General features: G+C 48.1%; 1 protein-coding gene and 1 pseudogene across 1 annotated transcript in view; both read right to left on the minus strand.

Annotated features, from left to right (window-relative positions):
* Positions 1-18,243, minus strand: part of LOC146181993 (doublesex- and mab-3-related transcription factor A2-like) — a 39,176-nt gene extending 20,933 nt beyond the window's left edge. The window contains exons 1-2 of the mRNA XM_084575587.1: positions 17,738-18,243; positions 514-545 (exon numbers count right to left, since the gene is read on the minus strand). Coding sequence (XP_084431713.1) covers positions 514-545; positions 17,738-18,243 — 538 coding nt within the window. The remainder of the gene's footprint in view (positions 1-513; positions 546-17,737) is intronic.
* On the minus strand, positions 13,220-13,758 carry LOC146181994 (uncharacterized; annotated as a pseudogene).
* Positions 18,244-19,574: the final 1,331 nt, after the last annotated feature.

The following is a 19,574-nucleotide window of genomic DNA, read 5'->3' on the forward strand; positions in this document are numbered from 1 at the left end:
CTAATCGGACGCTCGCCACTATGTACGGCGCTGTAGATCATAAGGACAAGAATGGCGCCCTCCCATTCATTACTCATGCATACAACATAGCGCGACATGATACAACTGGATACAGCCCCTTCTAGCCGCTCTTTGCTCACTCGCCTCGCTGCGGTCTCGACATTATACTGCCATTTTTCATTCATGATGAACCTTATCTTGCAACCACACTCTGCAGATCTGAAGAAGCTCGCAAGCTGTTCTGAGTTAGAATTTTATCTTCGCAAGAACATTCTAAGAATCGCTATGACGCCCGACACCAAATAGTTTATGTTCCTGGCGACAATGTGTAGTTGTGGACACCTCTACGTAAGCGTGGTCTTTGTCAGAAACTGCTGTCACACTACACTGGACCGTTTGTTGCGCTCATCATCATCATCATCATCATCATCATCATCATCATCATCATCATCATCATCAGCCTCATTATACCCACTGCAGGGCGAAGGCCTCTCCCATATTTCTCCACTTAACCCGGTTCTGTGCTAGCTGCATCCAATTGACCCCTGCGAACTTCTTAATCTCATCCGCCCACCTAACTTTCTGCCGCCCCTTGCTACGCTTTCCTTCCCTTGGAATCCAGTTTGTTACCCTCTGCGACCATCGGTTATCCTCTCTTCGCACTACATGTCCTGCCCATGTTCATTTCTTCTTCTCAATTTCCACCAGAATGTCGGTAACTTGAGTTATTTCTCTGACCCACTCTGCATGCTTTCTATCTCTTAATGTTACCCCTACCATTTTTCGTTCCATAGGCCTCTGGGTTGTTCTCAACTTGAGTAGAACTCTCTTGGTTAGCCTCAACGTTTCAGCCTCATAGGTGAGTACTGGCAAGATGCAACTGTTGTATACTTTCCTCTTGAGCGATACCGGTAAGCTACTAGTCATAATCTGCGAGTGCTTGCCAAATGCGCTCCATCCCAATCTTATTCTTCTTGTTATTTCCTTTTCATGGTCCGGATCTGCGGTTACTACCTGTCCTAAGTAGACATTTTCGCCTACTACTTCCAGTATTTTGCTACCTAATGTAAACTGCTGTTCCTTCCCGAGGCTGTTGAATATTACCTTAGTCTTCTGCATATTGATTTTCAAGCCTACCTTTCTACTTTTTCTGTCTAGGTCATCAATCATTATTTGCAGTTCATCCCCCGAGTTGCTTAGCAAGGCAATGTCATCAGCAAATCGCAGATTACTGAGGTATTCTCCATCTACCCTTATCCTTAACTGCTCCCATTCCAAGTCTCTGAATACTTCCTCTAAACAAGCTGTGAATAGTACTGGGGAGATTATGTCTCCTTGCCTAACACCTTTCTTTATTGGAATTTTGTTACTTTCTTTATGCAGAACTATGGTTGCTGTGCAGCCACTATATATATCTTCCAGCACTTTCACGTACGGCTCGTCTACCCCCTGATTTCGCAATGCCTGCATCACCGCCGAGGTTTCAACTGAGTCAAATGCTTTTTCGTAATCAATGAATGCTATGTATAAGGGCTGGTTATACTCCGAGCATTTTTCTATCACCTGATTGATGGTATGGATATGATCGATAGTAGAGTACTGTTTCCGAAACCCTGCTTGATCCTTTGCTTGATTGCAGTCTAAGGTTGTCCTGATTCTATTAGCGATTACCTTAGTAAATACCTTATACGTAACAGACAGTAAGCTGATTGGTCTGTAATTTTTAAGGTCCTTAGAGTCCCCTTTCTTGTGAATGAGGATAATGTTTGCATTTTTCCATGGTTCCGGTACCGTCGATGACACCAGGCACTGCGTATACAGGGTGGCCAGTTTTTCTAGCACGATATCCCCCCGTCCTTCAGCAAATCTGTAGTTATCTGATCCTCTCCAGCTGATTTCCCCCTTTTCATAGTTTCTAGTGCTTTCTTGACCTCGTCCTTCGTCACTGGTGGAACGTCTGACTGTTTTTCCCTACCGCCAATCTCATTACGGTCCTGACTACTTTGGCTACTGTAGAGATCTGTATAGAACTCCTCGGCTACTTTGACTATCTTGTCCATATTAGTGATGACGTCGCCCGCCTTGTCCCTTATCGCATACACCTGGTTTTTGCCTATGCTTAATTTCTTCTTTACAGCTTTAAGGCTTCCCCCGTTCTTTACAGCATGCTCAATTTTTTCCATGTTATACTTTCTTATATCGGCCACCTTGCGCTTATTGATTAGCTTTGATATCTCGGCCAATTCGATCTAATCTGTTGGATTGGAAGCTTTCATTATCTGGCGTTTCTTAATTGCCCCGCCGGGGTGGTGCAGTGGTAAGACGCCCGACTACTGTGCCGGAGTTCCCGGGTTCGAACCCGACCGCGGCGGCTGCGTTTCGATGGAGGCGAAACGAAGAGGCGTCCGTGTGCTGTGCGATGTCAGCGCACGTTAAAGACCCCCAGGTGGTCGAAATTACTCCGTAGCCCTCCACTACGGCTCCTCTTTCTCTCTTTCCACTTTCATTCCCACCTTCCTCCCTTCCCTTACGGCGCGGTTCGGGTGTCCGCAGAGCAAGTGTGACAGTTACTGCGCCTTTCCCTTCCTGTGAACCAATTTAATTGGTTTCTTAATCAAATCTTTCGTCTGCTTAGACAGCTTACCGGTATCCTCTCTAACTATCCTACCGCCTACTTCCACCGCGCACTCAGTAATGATATCTCTGAAATTATTGTTCCTTGCCTCTAGGGTAATGTCGCCATCCTCAATTAGAGCTGAATACCTATTCTGTAGCGAGATCCTGAACTCTTCTGCCCTCCCCCTCACCGCTAATTCGTTGATGGGTTTCTTTCTTACTAATCTGTTGCGTTCTTTCTTCAGATTTAGGTTAATTCGGGACCTCACCATCCTGTGGTCACTGCATCGCACTTTCCCGATTACATCTACATCCTGCACAATGGCGGGGGTTGAACACAATGCATCTACATCCTGCACAATGGCGGGGGTTTGTTGCGCTATAGAGCGCATAAGCGACCTGAATTACTTTATATCACGCCTAACTGCAAGTGAACGTCACCGCTCACGCCAGTCTCGGGTGGTGTATGTAGGTCGCCTAAAAGATAAAAAATTGGTTCACAGGAGGGGTAAGGCGCAGTATCTGTCACACTTGTGTCTGTGGGCACCTGAACAAACGATTTCATTAGATTCTAAAAAAACTGCTTGATTTATAGGAAAGGAAAGGCGCGGTAACTGTCTCACTTGTTTTCTGTGGACACCTCAACCGCGCCGTAAGGTAAGGGAGGAAGGTGGGAGTGTGAGAAAAGAGGAGCCATAGTGGAGGGCTACGGAGTAATTTCGACCACCTGGGGATCTTTAACGAGCGCTGACATCGCACAGCACACGGACGCCTCTTCGTTTCGCCTCCACCGAAACGCAGCCGCCGAGGTCGGGTTCGAACCCGGCTACTCCGGCACAGTAGTCGGGCGTCTTACCACTGTGCCATCCCGGCGGGGCTAAAGAGATTATGAAACGCTCGACGGGCTTCGTCTGAGAGGAGGTCACGCGCCTTCGCAGAGCAGCGACGAAACAGCCAGGCGGATCCTTAGAGAAAAGGAACAAGGGTAGAACGACGTTTGTACGCTTCACCGTGCGGTCCTGCTTCGACCGATACCTGTAAATCAGCCCCCCTCCCGACCCCAGTGCGTACTAAGCACGTAACAATCTAAGTACTCGGCTGCGTTCCTATAGAGGCGAAACGATGAGGCGTCCGTGTGCTGTGCGATGTCAGCGCACGTTAAAGATCCCCAGGTGGTCGAAATAACTCCGGCACCCTCCACTACGGCACCCCTTCTCTCCTTTCGATTTCACTCCCACCTTCCTCCCTACCTTACGACGCAGTTCAGGAATTTTTCTGACCTTCAAAGTCTTTTTAACAAAACTTGAAATTGGGCTAGATGGTGCATTGCTTGACTAAAGATAAAGCGAAAAGCAAGGCGCCCGTGTGCTGTGCGATGTCAGTGCACGTTAAAGAACCCCAGGTGGTCGAAATTACCGGAGTCCTCCACTACGGCGTCTCTCATGGCCCGAGTTGCTTTGGGACGTTAAACCCCACAAACCAACCAACCAACCAAAGATAAAGCGCACAGGAAACACACATAAGAACGCGTGTCCTGTCTGTTTCTCTTGTGTGTGTTTCCTGTGCGCTTTATCTTTAGTCTAGAAAGTTTTTTTAAGGTCAAATTTGATTCCCTGTTGACGGCTTGAAAACCTGGCGTAGTGAAGCTCTGGCTTCGGTGGCTAAGTCGCTTTAGGACATTAGACCCATGCAAGTCAAACCAAACGATTTTCTGCTCATTCCTCACGGCATGGGTCAGGAGTCAACGAGGACCAATACGGCGCCTTCCGTTTCCTCTAAACCAATTTGATTTTCATTAAAACTAACCGGCAAACGGGAATGAACGCTGTCACATGCAAAACTTAAGCGGCTTTCAATTTTCTTTTACCACTTAGTTTCATTTTACATGTGCTGGTTGGTTGGTTCATAGGAAGGGAAAGGCGCAGTATCTGTCACACTTGCTCTGTGGACACCTGAACCGCGCCTTAAGGGAAGGGATGAAGGTGGGAGTGAAAGTGGATAGAGAAGGGGGCCGTAGTGGAGGGCTACGGAGTAATTTCGACCACCTGGGGATCTTTAACGTGCGCTGACATCGCACAGCACACGGACGCCACTTCGTTTCGCCTCCATCGAAACGCAGCCGCCGAGGCCGGGATTCGATCCCGGGAACTCCGGCACAGTAGTCGGGCGTCTTACCACTGCATCACCCCGGCGGGGCATTTTACATGTGCAAAAACAAACCTGGCGCGCGCCAAGGAATGTGATTCTCCTTTTTGTCTCGAAATCAGGTGCGCGAATATACCTTAAATTCCAACACTATAAACCTCCAAAACAGCCAGCGCATCATTTTACATGCGCAAAAACAAACCTGGCGCGCGCCAAGGAATGTGATTCTCCTTTTTGTCTCGAAATCAGGTGCGCGAATATACCTTAAATTCCAGCACTATAAACCTCCAAAACAGCCAGCACATCATAGATACCTTTGCATAAGAACATGAAGGCCCTTTAATGAGTATAAATTGGTTTTTACGCACAGTAGATGGGTCATGCGTGGTTTTACAGTTAGAAACGGACGGCGAGACGTGGTTTCTGCGGCGCTGGCACATATGTTGTACGAGGCAGCAGACTTGAGATACCATCCTCGATCGTTTATACTGTTTTCCTTTCTCTGGGGAATCATGTTATTTTCAGTTTATTATGCATATGTAACCTATATTGTCTGTATAGTGCTTTGTTGTGTGAGTAATATGTGCGTTTTTGTATGTATGTATGTACTCAATACATTTTCTTTTTGTGCTATTGAGAGAAAAAAATAATGGCAGTGGTGGCAGGAGCTGCGAACTCTGGCCTCTCACTGGAGATGGAAGGGTGTTGGAAATCTGCCCACCTGGATACATATATTGCCGAGCCGAGCATACCACCTTTAGGCCATGCGATCAAGGTCGTAGAGCTTGGTTAATAATAAATAAAGATTGGCTGTGGCTTAGCTTGGTTAAGCCTGGTAATTGCGAAGCAATATACGTGGGTTGGGTTCTGCTATTGTATACCGCTTGTGGTGATGCTCTGGTTATGCTTATGCTAGTATGGCTATCATCGCTTTCAGTCCGGGTAGCTTGGGTGAGAGATTTCTCGCGTGTTTTTTTCAAACATTCCTCTCGTTGCTCTGGTGTTTCCTCAGCATGCCGTTTTCTTCGCTTTTCATTCTGCCTCTCTCGATATGCAAGTTCCTTCTCGAGTCGCTGCAGCCGCTGTTCCGGAGTTTCTTGGGCACGTCGCTCCCGTTTGGCTGCGTTCCGGCGTTCCAAACTAGTAGTGCTGAAACGAGATGCACATTCTACCACTGTCGGCCGAACTTAGAACTTCCTCACTTGCTTCTGCCGTTGATTCTGCTGCCGAAGACGCTGAGCGTTTTTTTCGCCAGGCTGCAACTTGAGCTCGTCGCTTGGAAAGACGTTCTTCTCGTTCTTCTTCTGTCTCCGTAGCTCGCTGATGCTTTCTCTTTGCAACCTGCCGAAGCGTATAGGCTGGAGGCCGCATCTCATGGGCTTGACGAGAAGAGCGGGAGTCAGGCCGCGGCCGTGGCTATGCACCGCGCAAGGCGACGGCGTGTGATGGGGCCCCGTTTTTACACAGATGGTATGACGTCACGCAGCGAGGTCACGCGAAAGGTCAAGCGTGACTATGCGGCCGTGGCATGGCACGGGCTGAGGTGGTAGCTAAAGTAGTATTGCTTCGCAATAATAATTGGTTCACAGGAATGGAACGGCGCAGTATCTGTCACTTGTTTCTGTAGAACCCTGAAGGGAAGCGAGGAAGGTGGAAGTGAAAGTGAAAAGAGAGAAATAGGAGCCGTAGTAGAGGGCTACGGAGTAATTTCAACCACCTTGGGATCTTTAACGTGCGCTGGCATCGCACAGCACACGGACGCCTCTTCGTTTCACGGCTTCCCCACGAAGACCTTTAGAGAACAGTTGGTTGCCTGGAGACAGCTACAGACTAATACATACCCCAACCTGGGTCTACTCAGTAAAATTCATCTCACAACATATGGGAATAAATGCCCATTATGTGGGGAACACCCTAAACTCTACCATGTTACAGGGGCGTGTCAAAAAACGCAGGTAGCGCCAATAAACACCACACTAACACCGGAGCAGTGGGAGGTTGCTTGACGCCTGATGACCAGCTCAAGCTGATCGACAGAGCGCGCAAGACGGCAAAGGCCACTGAAGAACTGGACTGAGGGCCCCACCCCCGCCGGGAGAATTCCTTTGTAAAGCTTTTCATTCATTCACGCCCCGCCGGTGTGGTGCAGTGGCAAGGCGCCCGACTACTGTGCCGGAGTACCCGGGTTCGAACCCGACCTCGGCGGCTGCGTTTCGATGGAGGCGAAACGAAGAGGCGTCCGTGTGCTGTGCGATGTGAGCGCACGTTAAAGATCCCCAGGTGGTTGAAATTACTCCGCAGTCGTCCACTACGGCTCCTCTTTCTCTCTTTCCACTTTCACTCCAACTTCCTCCCGTTCCTTACGGCGCGGTTGAGGTGTCCACAGAGAACAAGTGCGACAGTTACCGCGCCTTTCCCTTCCTATAAATCAATCAATCAGTCCCTAACGGGTGGCATGAATAGGAAGTTCGAGCCGGAAGTGATACCAAACATATAGGATGATCATTATTGTCACGCAACCGTTATTTGAGCAGTATAGTACGCATGCTGCATGTGTCATATTATTTCGCATCCCCTTTTGCGATGGTTATTCGAACCGATGACTTATGTACTTACAATTATATGCCGTTTACTGTAGTGTAGGTGTCCACCGGCAGTGAGGCAGATACTGCGCCTTTCTCTTCCTCAAAAAAACGTTTAACATCTTAAAACTCTGTGCCAATTTCTTAGTGCTAACCCGGCAAGGAAAGCCCTAAAAACAGTGCATCTTCTGAGCGGAGTTAGACCATGCTATTTTTTAGCGCAGGAAAACTAAAGTAGCGAAGTCATATAATACCCATGGATTTATTTATTACAGAGTCCTGCAGCACCCGAAGGCATTATTGCAGAGGAGGAGGGGGGATGACAAATAACATTGCTAGAAAGGCCAGAAGTGCAATTAACATACACAAAAATAAAGAAAGTAACACCACACAAGTGATAATGCAGAATAAAGAGAGAGAGAGAGTAAACTTTAATTGTTTGACGGAATTGCGTGGGTGGTTTCCTCAGTCCAGGATACCATTGGCTTGGGCTGCCTCCCGGGACCTGCTCAGAGACCCCCTTGTGGGCCAGCTCTGCCTCCCACTCCGCTTGGCTGAATTCTCGAGCTTTATATTTCTGTAATTGCTCTTTGCAGTTCCAGATCATGTGAAGGATGTCCTAGACTTTCCGCATGCAGTGCATGTGCTATTTTTGAATTTTTCGGGCCAGATTTTGCGGTACTTTGCTAGGCTTGGGAATGTCCTAGCCCTGTATCTTCTTCCAGGTTACTGCCTCCTGTCTTCTGATGTCTTTGTGCGGTTCTGCGTATCGTTTTCTTTCTAATTTGAAGTATTGTATTAGTTCCCCGTATGTGAGACGGGTTGAAGGCTCTGGGGCAGCTGACGCAGGTGCCTGGAAAGTATGCCCCCTGGCTATCCTGTCGGCAGCCTCGTTGCCGTCGATTCCCTCGTGTGCTGGTATCCACAGGATTGTGTGCTTCATGTTGCTCGTCTTTTTTTTCCTGCTCCATAATTCGGTGTGCCTGTTTGCATACGAGCCCCAGGAGGAAGACACGACAGGCCTTTTAGGAACCGCTGAGTATTATGCATGTTTTTTTCCTTGGTTGTTAGCGTGTTTAACTGCAAGGGCAATTGCAACTTCCTCTGCACCTTCTATGTAGTTATTGGTCTTAATAGATGAGCTGATCACCTCTTCCGGTGTGGTCAGCTGTGGTGGCTACCGCCGCTCTTCTTCCCAGATATGGACTGGCGTCAACATAGAGTATGTCGCTATTGTTTCTGACGACGTTGTTTTGTACGTGGCGACTTCTCGCTTGTCGTCTTTCGCTGTTGTGTATAGGGGTCCATGCATGTTTTGGGGGATTGGAAGGGCCTGGTATTCAGCTCTGCTTTCGGGAGTGAGTGTTTCTCTTGGGGGGTTAGTTTTCTCGTCGATGGATCGTCCCATGATGTTCGGCGGGTGTCTACCAGTCCGACTTTGTTCTAGTCTGCGTTCATGCAGAATAAAAAACATGCATCGAAGCATGCATCGAAAAGGGGCAACTGCGCGACGAATAAAATGATGGAAACGCTCAATGACAAAGTGATGAAGAAAACACGCGCAAGCGAACTGCGCGCCACGTCCCGAGTTCATCTCGGCCGCCGCCGGCTTCCTTTCGACGGAGGTGAAACAAAGAGGCGTCCGTGTGCTGTGCGAGGTCAGTGGACGTTAACGATCACCAGGTGGCGCCCTATCCATCGCATCACCGGTGCGAGGAGGTTAATACTTTAAAAAATTTTGGCTGTAGCGACTACGCGTATCTATACGTATTTTTAGGGTTATTTGTTTTGGGGTTTTATGTGCTTTTGTTTTTTTTTTTTTTTTCAAATTCAGAGGGTAAAAATCGGGTGTTATTTTTCGACTTGATAATAGGGAAGATATCTTGTTTTTCGCGAAAAAACTCCAAAATTTACGTTTTATCGATGTGAATTTACAAACTAATATTTTATTCCATTTGTCCTAATGGGTGGTAACGATTAGGGTTATGTTTTGAGTCGCTTTCAAGAAAGTATCATAATATGGCGTTTCTGTATTAACTGTTACTCTCCGAGTGATGTGCAGTTTTGGAAAAGAAACATTTTATTCGCCTGAGCATGTTCATCGACGTTTTACACGCCATCATTATAAATCTGCATGAGCAACATTTCGGTTTCCATCCGAGACCTGTCTCGTCTCTGGAGGTATATCTTCGCTGAGAGAACGTTCGCTCAACGTCACAGTTGCCATTAGCTTGACACAACAATGTCAACACTCCACTTGCTAGCCTGGGGTAATGCGCATTCTCATCGTTCCAATAGTCCATCACTTCAACACTTTCATTTGTGGGGCCATGCTTCCATCAAACACATGGTTAAACCCCTCGCGAAGCGAGCCTACATTGCCCGTCACGGAAATAAACAGAGATCAAATTGTCATCAAACGACTGACTCAACAGCCACTCCTGCAATGGATCGAGTAAGGCACCCAGTTTCCACATTGTCAACTGGTACTCTTCTTTTTTCTGAAACGTTCGATTTCATAGTGCAGACCCATTTCGCGGAGATTTTCAAGCAAAACTTTTCACAAGTTTTTTACTAATGTGTCACTGCTCTTAGGTAACATAGATAAACACATATTTTGCTCGGTTTTACCGATTATCGTGGAAACCTCATTGACAGTTTGCTGTAGCTTGACGTTTAGGAGCAGATAGAAGCTTGGCATCAAGCAGCTCCTGCCAGCCAACATATAAATCTCCGCTTTAACCAAGCCGTATGAACGTGCCTGACGTCACGTATCACATGAGCACCAGCTGCGCCTCTAGCGCGCCACGACGGCCGCTTTTGTGTCACGTGGGGTGTGACGTCACGCGCTGCGCCGTAGCTTTGTGACCGCGCTACGCCGAAGGCTTGAGTTGGTAGCCCAGCTCTCACCCTAGTGTCACGTGGGGTGTGACGTCACGCGCTGCGCCGTAGCTCTGCGACCGCGCTACGCCGACCGCTTGAGTTGGTAGCCCAGCTGTCACCCTATAGTGTCACGTGGGGTGTGACGTCGCAACGTCACGTGAGTGCGGCCACGCTAAGCTGAAGGTCCGAAACCAAGAGTAGTATTGCTTTCGCAATAAAATGCGCTGGGCCCCAGCCCAGTGAAACTCGTTCAGAAATGTTCAGAGTCGCCTATGGTATTCTGCAGTATGTTTTTTCGTTCACCAAATTTCATTAATTAGTAATGACTAATTAGCACTTTTTGATCATTGCCTTGAAAGAAAAAGTGTCACATATAATATATAGCGGTCGCCTAATCATGCTGCATAAAATTGTATACGAATCAACTAACATTGAAACGCCTATCACATTGATCGCACCCACAGCACGGGTTGCCCGACGGGCTCACCCAACGAACATAGTTCCTTTCACTCCATTTTTAGATTGCTTTAAGTTTTCTTTTTTTTTTTCGGTGATAATGCGCGCGCTTGATGACGGTGAAAACATACGGTCGTAGTGGCTGTAAATGAATCTGATGGCCTTTTTTTTTTTTTTGAACGGGTTCTATTTTAGTGATGTCGTTTATGAAATGAGGCGACCACACTTGGGGATGCCTGATACTCGTGAATAGGTCTGATAAGTGTTTTATAAGCGGTCAGCTTGCATTGTTTAGTGCCGTGTTTTAGAGTGCTTTTCAGACATCCAAGTCTTCGCAGCGCCTTGAAGCAGATACGATCGATATCGTGAAAGCAATGCCTAGGTATTTGAATTCGTTAACGTGGGTTAAATTGTACCCCTGACTGCTATACGCGAATTTGAGAGGCTGCTTCTTGTTAGTAAAATACATTGCAACAGTTTCATTGAAATTGATGTTCATCTGTCATGTGTTACTTCAGTCTGAAAACGATGAAAAGACGTTATTGAGCACTTCTCGATCATGACGAGTACAAATGTTAGAGTAGATTACGCAGTCATCTGAATATAGGCGCATTTTCACTGGTGTGTCTCTGGTTACTTGAGTGACGCCATTTATATATATGTATATGATAAATAAGAGTGGCCCTAATACGGAGCCTTGCGGCACCCCAGACGTGACATGAACTGTAGAAGACGGGTTACTATTAAAAGTGACGAGTTGAAACCTTAAGTGCAGGTAATCAGGTATCCAGTCAGTTTATTACCGGGAAAAATTGCAGCTAGTTTTAGGAGTAGTTTTTTATGGCTTACCGTGTCGAATGCTTTTGACCAATCGATGAAGATGTATCAAGCTGACTGCGGTCGTTTAGTGTTGAGGCTATATATCATGCGAGAATTCTAATAATTGTGTTATTGTAGAAAAACCTGCTCGAAATCCATGCTGTTGAGGGGACAGAAAGTTATTCGCCGATAAATACTGAATGATGTGCTTGTGAATGATGTGCTCGAGAAGTTTGCAACAAGTGGACAACAGTGATATAGGTCGATCTGTAGTTAGTGATTAGATGTTTGCTGCCAGATTTTAAGACAGGAATGACGTTTGCATGTTTCCAAACTTGCGGAACGTTTAACAAGTCGAGGAATTCATTGAATATTATCGTTAAGTAACAGGCGTTCCATTCAGAGTACCGTTTTAAAAATACGCTTGGCACTCCGTCTGCTCCAGAACTTTTAGTTGTATCAATTGATAGCAATAGGTTATGAACTCCAGCGCAGGTTATAAGGAAGGAAGTTCTGGCAAGGTGTTACTGACACAAAAAAGGGACCCTCGTCAGGACCAAATACCGACTGGAAATAATTATTGAAGGCTTCTGAAATAATCTGAGTATCAGATGAAGGATGATATCGTTAATAGTGAATGAAGAAGTGTCATGAGCAGTTGGAAGTACTGTTTTCCAAAACTTTATTGGGTTTTCTGTCATGAATGTTGATAATGTTCTATTGAAATAAAAGTTTCTGGCTTCGTGCAATTTGGTTTTTAGTTCACTTTGAAGCTTTTGCACTAAAGAGCAGCGGCTACTCTGGCTTATGTTCCTGCGTTTCCGGAGTCTTTTGATGCGCCTAATGAAATGTATAATGTCGCTGTTGTACCACGGGTGCTTCGGGTTGCGCTTTATACCCTTTTGGGGAACGAATTGTGCGATGCCTTCTCCGATAATGTTGCAAAATCTGTCAAACAACTCACCAACACCGCAGATGCGGTGAAGAAACGAGTCATAAGAAGACGCTAAAACATTAACAATAGAACTGTCATCAGCACGAGCAAAATCTTTAACAATCTGGAAATCAGGCCTTGTGATCGGACAGGCCCTCCAGGATATGACCGTTGTAATCATTTTGTAATAACTTTTGATTAACAAAAATGAGGTCAAGAATTGACTTCTCACGGGTAGCGCCGCCAACAACCATGCGTCAAATCTAGAGACAAGGCCATGTCAATAATGGAGCCACAAACGGGCCTGTCGCGACCGTTTGGAGACAATGTATTCCAGTCAATACAAGGTGTATTGAAATCACCAACAAGGATCAATTTACAGTCATGAAGCCTGTGCTTTAGTATATAATCACAACAATCGGGAAAAAGATTACTGGAATTGGGAGACCGGTATAAAACGCCTACAGCCACAACAAAACCATCCATAACCAATTTTGCACCAAACTGACTCGGCATTAAGAAGGTCTGGCAGCAGAAAAAAATCAATGCCTTTTTCAATAACTAGGGCTACGCCCCCACCCCTAACAAATGTCCTGTCACATAGTAAGACAGAGTAATTACGGGGCACAAACTCTCCTTCCGTAACCGAGTCGTTAAGCCAGGTCTCTGTGACAAAGATTAATTATGGTTGATAGCATTCAATTAGCCAATTAAAATCCGCTAACTCATTCATTAGGTTGTGGGCATTTACATTCAAAACAGTTAGGTTGTGCTCATTACGAAGTCACTCTCTGCTGCTGATAGGTACGTTAGGAGAAATTTTAATAATCGACATGCTAATATCATCCCAGGAGTAATGGACGCTATCCACTATCAGGGTGTCAAAGCTGAGTCGAAATTTTTTCGCATCCTTTCTATAAGCTCAACGGAATTATCCCAGATTGCTCTACGTATCTGTCGCACGTGAAAAGAAAAATCTTCACTGATATGCGTGTCTGAACCTTTGAGTTTAAAAGCATTCTTTTGAATTATGGCCTTCGCTCTGGGATCAAGTAACTTCAATATTACAGGTCTCACTTTTTCATCTTTTTGTGCGCCGAGCCTGTGACAGCGATCAATACAGTCGCATTTGATTTTCAATTTGGTGGAGAAGAACTCCAATACAGAGGCAAGTAGCTGCTCAGGGGTTTCAGCCAACGGTTTAGGGAGGCCATAGATTATTAAGTTGTTCCGACGTGATCGGTTCTCTAAATCATCATTTTTCTTGTCAAGTTGCTTAATGGCTTTCCTAAGATCGGCAACTGTTTCTTCTAAAGTAAGCATATATATATTTGCGGGCTTCTCCCATGCTGGTCCACTGTCGCGGGGGAAAGTCCGAAGGAGTCGCCAAGGTGAAAGGGAAGCTTGACGCGGGTTTATTTTTGTCTGTCGCACAGGCAGCCGCTCTACGGAAGCGGTACATCCGAACCCATGGTAACAGGCGGCGCCGCTGGTTCGGTCCGTTCTGATTCTATAGGAAAATTATCGGCCGTGCCGCTAGGCAGGCAAAACGGAGGAGTTAGAGAGCTTAGGCGTATGTGATCGGCGCTAACTGCTCTGTCTGTTCCTCGCTGTGGAGAGGGCGCGCACGGTCATAAATCCCCGAAACGCGGTGAAACACGGACTGGGGAGAATGCGCGAGTCAGCGGGACTGAGGGAGCCATTGATGTGTCTTCTCGGAAAGGCGCTTGGCCATCCGTCCCTTTGAAACCACCGCCCGCGCGCAACCGACCAAGGGCAGCGATCGGAATGTTTGGACCTGAGGTTTGTATGTGTGTGTTTGTGTGTAGAAGGGGGACAACTTTATTCAACGCACTGAATTAAGCGTCGAGAACGTCCTCCAGGATCACCAAGGCCAACTGTTTTTTCAGCTGGTCGGAGGCTAACCAAGCCAGCCACGTTGGATGAAGAAGGTGGGGGTGCAACAGGGCAGGAAAACATGCAGTGTTCCAAGTTTGCATAGAGTTCAGAACAATTCGGACATGCGAGAGAATGTCTGATTCGGCATAATGATGGTGCAGGAGTAAGGAGTGTATTTAGTTGTATGCGTCTAAGAATGCGTATTTACGTGGTAGTGAGGGATTCATCAGTAAGAGGAAGTGTACGAAGAGTTTCCCTAATGTTGTCATAGTGACCATTGATTTCATTTTTGTAGTGAAGAGATAGCGTCCCCCGTGGGTGGATAACGCCAGAGAATCCCCCAGGTGCCCGGTGCTAAAGTTCACGGACAAGGCGATGCACTATTGACTGCGTGACCGTGGAATCCACCTCAGCGTGACAGTGTTAGGACGTAGCTTGGTGAGAGCTCTGTGTAGATCATCCTGCAGTTGTTCAGGAATGCGTCCCGTCTGAACGGCACAGCCTGTATTGAATCAGTGTATATGGTGGGTGGTACAGCGCGAAGTCACGAAGCATTCATATATATAACGATAAGCGTTGCAGCAGCGACAAGGATGAAATAAAATTATATGAGACACTCCGTGATAATGCAGGCTACCAGCCCACATATAAAGCCCCGCTTTAACATAAGCCGCATGAGCGTGCCATGCATGGCCGACTCAGGCTGCAAGGGTCGTGCAGCTCCCAAACCAAATGTGCTCGGCCATGTCAGCTGCCAGCTCACTATGCGGACGCCGAATTTTCTGGTGAACGGGTCATTTACCCCAATCAAAGCAATGGTGTGCGCTGAGAAAAAAATGTTGAGATTTATGTATTTATTTGTTTCGTTATTAACGCGATAGCATTAAACCCGGCGTCGGCGGGTGTGACATTCCGAGCATGCATGCGCTGGCAGTCAGTAGCTGACATAAGCATAAGCCTGCGCTCTGAATGAACGCAGAGTTATTTCCTGACAGTATACGTTTGTCAGGAGCTGCCAACTTTGGCGTCTCCTTGCATATGGGAGGGTGATGTCAGGATCAGCCTGTCAGGACCCTTGCGTTCACGCTACCCCTTATCCACACAGGGACGCTCACGTGTTAGAGCGGGGTTTTGCATGTCAAGGTATAGCCTATCGCGTCATGCCCTTAATAGCGGAGCTCCATATTATTTGCCCCACCGCGGTGACTCGGGTGTCAAGGGGCTGGACTGCTGCGTCGGGTTATAAGCCTGTTTCACATGTATGCGAGCTAAAGCGACAGCGACTTTTGGCGCAAACACCTGTGCAGCAGTCGCGATGGCTCAAGCGACGCAGTTCCAACATGTTCGAAATTTTTCGCTCTGTCGGCTACCGCTGAGTTCGCTCAGTCGCTTATATGTAAACCAGATTTTCGCCAAGATTGACCCTGGCCACGCACGTCCGCTTTTCTAGTGAAGACCGTGTACTGTGCTCAGAACGTCAAATGAAGAAACGCAGCTGGTCGAAATGATCCTGTTGCGTCCGGTATGCGGCATCTCTCATCCAATGCCCTTTGCAGACACGCCTTGGGGTGTGTGTCCTTTTGCTTTTCGTCTCTATCGAAAGGCGTCGTATTCGGTCATGAATTCAACCTGCGAAGTCATGTTCATAAAGAAAGTATTTTATTAGCTGCGAAGACAGTGAAATATTAAGACGTTCAGAGCCATAAATTATAACTGGCTAAAAATCTCGACGCAACGCAGTATATGACACGTGCCAGATTTTTCATTTGGCTATTGGAACTTGTTAGGTCACGGAGATCACTGTTCAAAAAGCCGACCGGGCAAACATGCCTCATTGTCGCTTCCTTTTGTGCCAGACGAAATTTCTTCAAGGGTCCCTGTGATTCGAGCTTTTTTGTCTACCAGTTCTCTACATGCGTAGTGAAAATAACTTGATCGCAGCGTGCAGTCCACCTCATTTGTTACTCTGCACGAGAACAGGTCCTTTTGCTACTCAGAGACCTGGTCCACAGAGCCCGGCATTCACTCTGCTGCCCGGGCCGCGATTAAAAGGGCAATAACTTAGAGGACCCGGGCTCTTGCACGGTGTCTTTACGTCGGGCGAGGTTGAAACGCCACCTCCCTGGGATGTTGCAAACCGGTTTCGCTGCCACTTCCACCATGCTGACGTCAGCGCACACAACAGTCCAGCGAGCAAATATGATGACACGCAGGTGCCCCCTCATTGCAAAGGTCCGCCTTTGACTAGACCAACTTCTGAGAGGAATCGAACCCTCCCTTGAATGAGGAGTAAAACAAGGCCACGGAGGCACGGCTTGGTCGGGTGGTCTTTCAGATAATATGGAAGTCCCTTTGTCGAAACATTGGCTAGCGCACTGAGGCCTTCTCCCGCCTCGTTAGTGTTGCCTTTGTGTTCTGGAAGATGCACACCCCCTTGACCTTTCTGTATAGACGGATGCTGCTGAGTATGTGCTAGATACCAAATGCACGTATTGAGGGATCACATGGTTGCGCCTGCAGTAGAAGCGTGCACGTACGCGTGTGAAGAATAGCAACGAACACTTTGGATTCATCATTAACGCTGCCGTGCGTTAAAGGTGGAGCATAAGCGTGCCTTCAAATTTGTCCTCGCGAAATCCGAAGCTGTTCTTCATCTCCACCGACACTGATACAATTGCACGGATTCGTTTGTCGCATACTTTGCTGCATGCGCCTAGTGCAAGTATCATCCACGACGCACTATCAGGATCCCCATCTAGCCAGCCAACGCATCCATCCTCAACGTTTCGGCCAACGCAGTTGGAAGGGTTTGTTTTCTAAAGCGAATTATCAAACGATTCGCTTAGGGTATGTTATTTACGTTTTCTTTGAACTGTCGAAAGAACTGAACAGATATTCTTAATGGGCAGGACGATTATACAGGAGGGTATTGGGGCGATATCGGGAATAACTCGTATATACTTTATTCGTAATACGGGAGTGATTACTCATTGGCATCCACCCGATACCAGCCAAAGGCGAATGAGAGCTATGTAGCCTTTATGCGTATCCGTACGCTGCGCTTAGGCGGATGCCAATGAGTGATCACTCCCGTATTACAAATTCTACTCCATCGTGTGATATTCCTTTATAATTTGGATTTACGTCTTATTTTGTAAGTAAGCTAACGCGATTCAACACGACAGCGCCAACATCCCTAAGAGAAAGTTGTTCGCAATGAAAAGAAATGGCATTAACTATTCCGCGCCCCACTATTCGAGCTTCACATTCTTGAACGACCCGTCAGTGCGTTCCCAGGGCACCTTTATATGTCACCATGTTCGTGTTGTCCACTCTTTAATACGTTGTCGGGTTGTGCACGCTGAAAACCGAACACAGTGGGAGAGCGTCGTCGTTCACCCACGATCGATGCTGAAATAAAGCAAGGGGGGTGTTGCACGCACCTGTGGTGGCGGGTGGCGCAGAAATCCCGCTGCGTCCACCTGCAGGGGGCGACGTGGGAGCGGCGGCGACAGCATCCCTAGCCAGCAACTGGGCCATGGCCGCCGAGAAGGTGTATCCGGCGCGATGCATAGCCAGCAGCCCGTCGTGGCAGCCGTATAGCAGGCTCAGCTCGCGTGCCTCGTTCTCCTCCTGCGCTTGCTGTCTCCGGAGGGCAACCTGTGCCGCCATCACCCGCTGTCTCTCGGCGATCAGGGTGCACTTCGCACAGGCGCAATCCCGCCAGCGGCAGTAGCGCTTGTGCCCCTTCAGCGCCGACACGACCCCGTGGTTGCGACAACGGGCGCACTTAGGCGTCCTCTGGTACCGCTCCGCAATGGGCACCGCCGCCGAGCCCACGCGCAGGCCGAGCAGGCCCGGCGCCGCTAGCCCCGCCGTGGTCGAGGACCCGCCGCTGTTGCTGCTCATGACACCACCGCAGCCGGCACCGCCGCCGGCGCACCGAAACTTGTGTCTCCTCCGAGGTTCTGCCGGCGCCTCCGTGGGTGGGAGGCGCACGACGCCCCGCCCCCCGTTCAGCCCGCCGCGCGCATCCACCAATGGGGAGCCTCCTCCCTTTAAGTCCCGAGACGACATTCCCGTGTGCGACACGACGACGAAACACGGCGGCAACGGGATACCACGCGGGAAGAGAAACTCCTTTTTTTCTCCCCTAGCGAAGGGAGCGAGAAACGGCTCTGTGGGCGCACCATGGGCGGAAACTTTTGAGCCGCACTTGTTGGAGTCGCGAGGAGCGCTGTTTTCGCTCTCTTTTGTTCTGGCCGCCATTGTGCTCCGCTATTACGGCCTGCTGAAAGGTTATAAGTGAGGCTTAGATTAAGGGACAGCCAAATCTGTGGAGAGCTCATCGCGGCGGAGCGGAATTCTTTTCATCGAGGGTATAGGGTGGAGGAGGGAGCTGCCTCTCCCCAGCACGCACCGGGTGCGCCCGGTACAGGACGGTTTCATTTTCTTTTTTGCCTTTCCTTCAGCCTTCCAGGCAAGAGTGTGCGAGCGTTCCCCTGCTTTCGCACCATCCGCCCTCGCCACGGTGGCCGTAATTTTCGCGCTTCGGAAATTGCGCGGCTACGTCGCTTTGTGGGAAATGATATTTGATTTCTCTGCTTTTCTTCCTTCCTTTGTGTTGACATACTTTTCAACCTATGTCATTACTCTAGCAACGTTTGCTCTTTTGATTCCGTCCTATCTTTTTCTTCATAGTTTCTTCTCTTTTATTCCCCCTCGTGACCTTCTCTCATCTTGATTATCAGCGTAGTTTCCTCCTTATCGTTATTGGGATCTGTGTCGGACCATCTAGGGATGTTATCGCTGTTACGAGTGCCACCAGACGTTTATTGATCTTAGTTTCGTGTGTCAATCTCCTCGTTGCTACAAACAAGCGACTTGGGGCGCATAAGTCCTCATTAAGACGGAGCTCAGACGAGAATCTCTCTGCAGGTATCCGTTGACGAAGTAAAAGAAGTTAAAATCGAAAAACGAGTGCACGACGATGCTGCAGCCGTATGCAGTGCTACACGTGATGCTATAGGGAGCACTCGTCGCTAGCGAGGCTCGACGTGACCAAGTTGCGACAGAGCCAGAAGCCGGTCGGCGGCGTAGAAAAACCGAGTTGCGCCGAGGCGAAGAAGGTCTCGCAGTAGAGAGAGCGGCGCAGGAGAGACCGCGGGTGGATGATGGACATTCAACTTGTAGAACTTCCGTTTCGGGCGGTGTCCTCATTGATGCAAAAGAGTTCGCAT

Source organism: Amblyomma maculatum, chromosome 8 (genome assembly GCF_055883805.1).
Source record: "Amblyomma maculatum isolate TAMU_Amacu chromosome 8, ASM5588380v1, whole genome shotgun sequence".
Lineage (NCBI taxonomy): Eukaryota > Metazoa > Arthropoda > Arachnida > Ixodida > Ixodidae > Amblyomma > Amblyomma maculatum.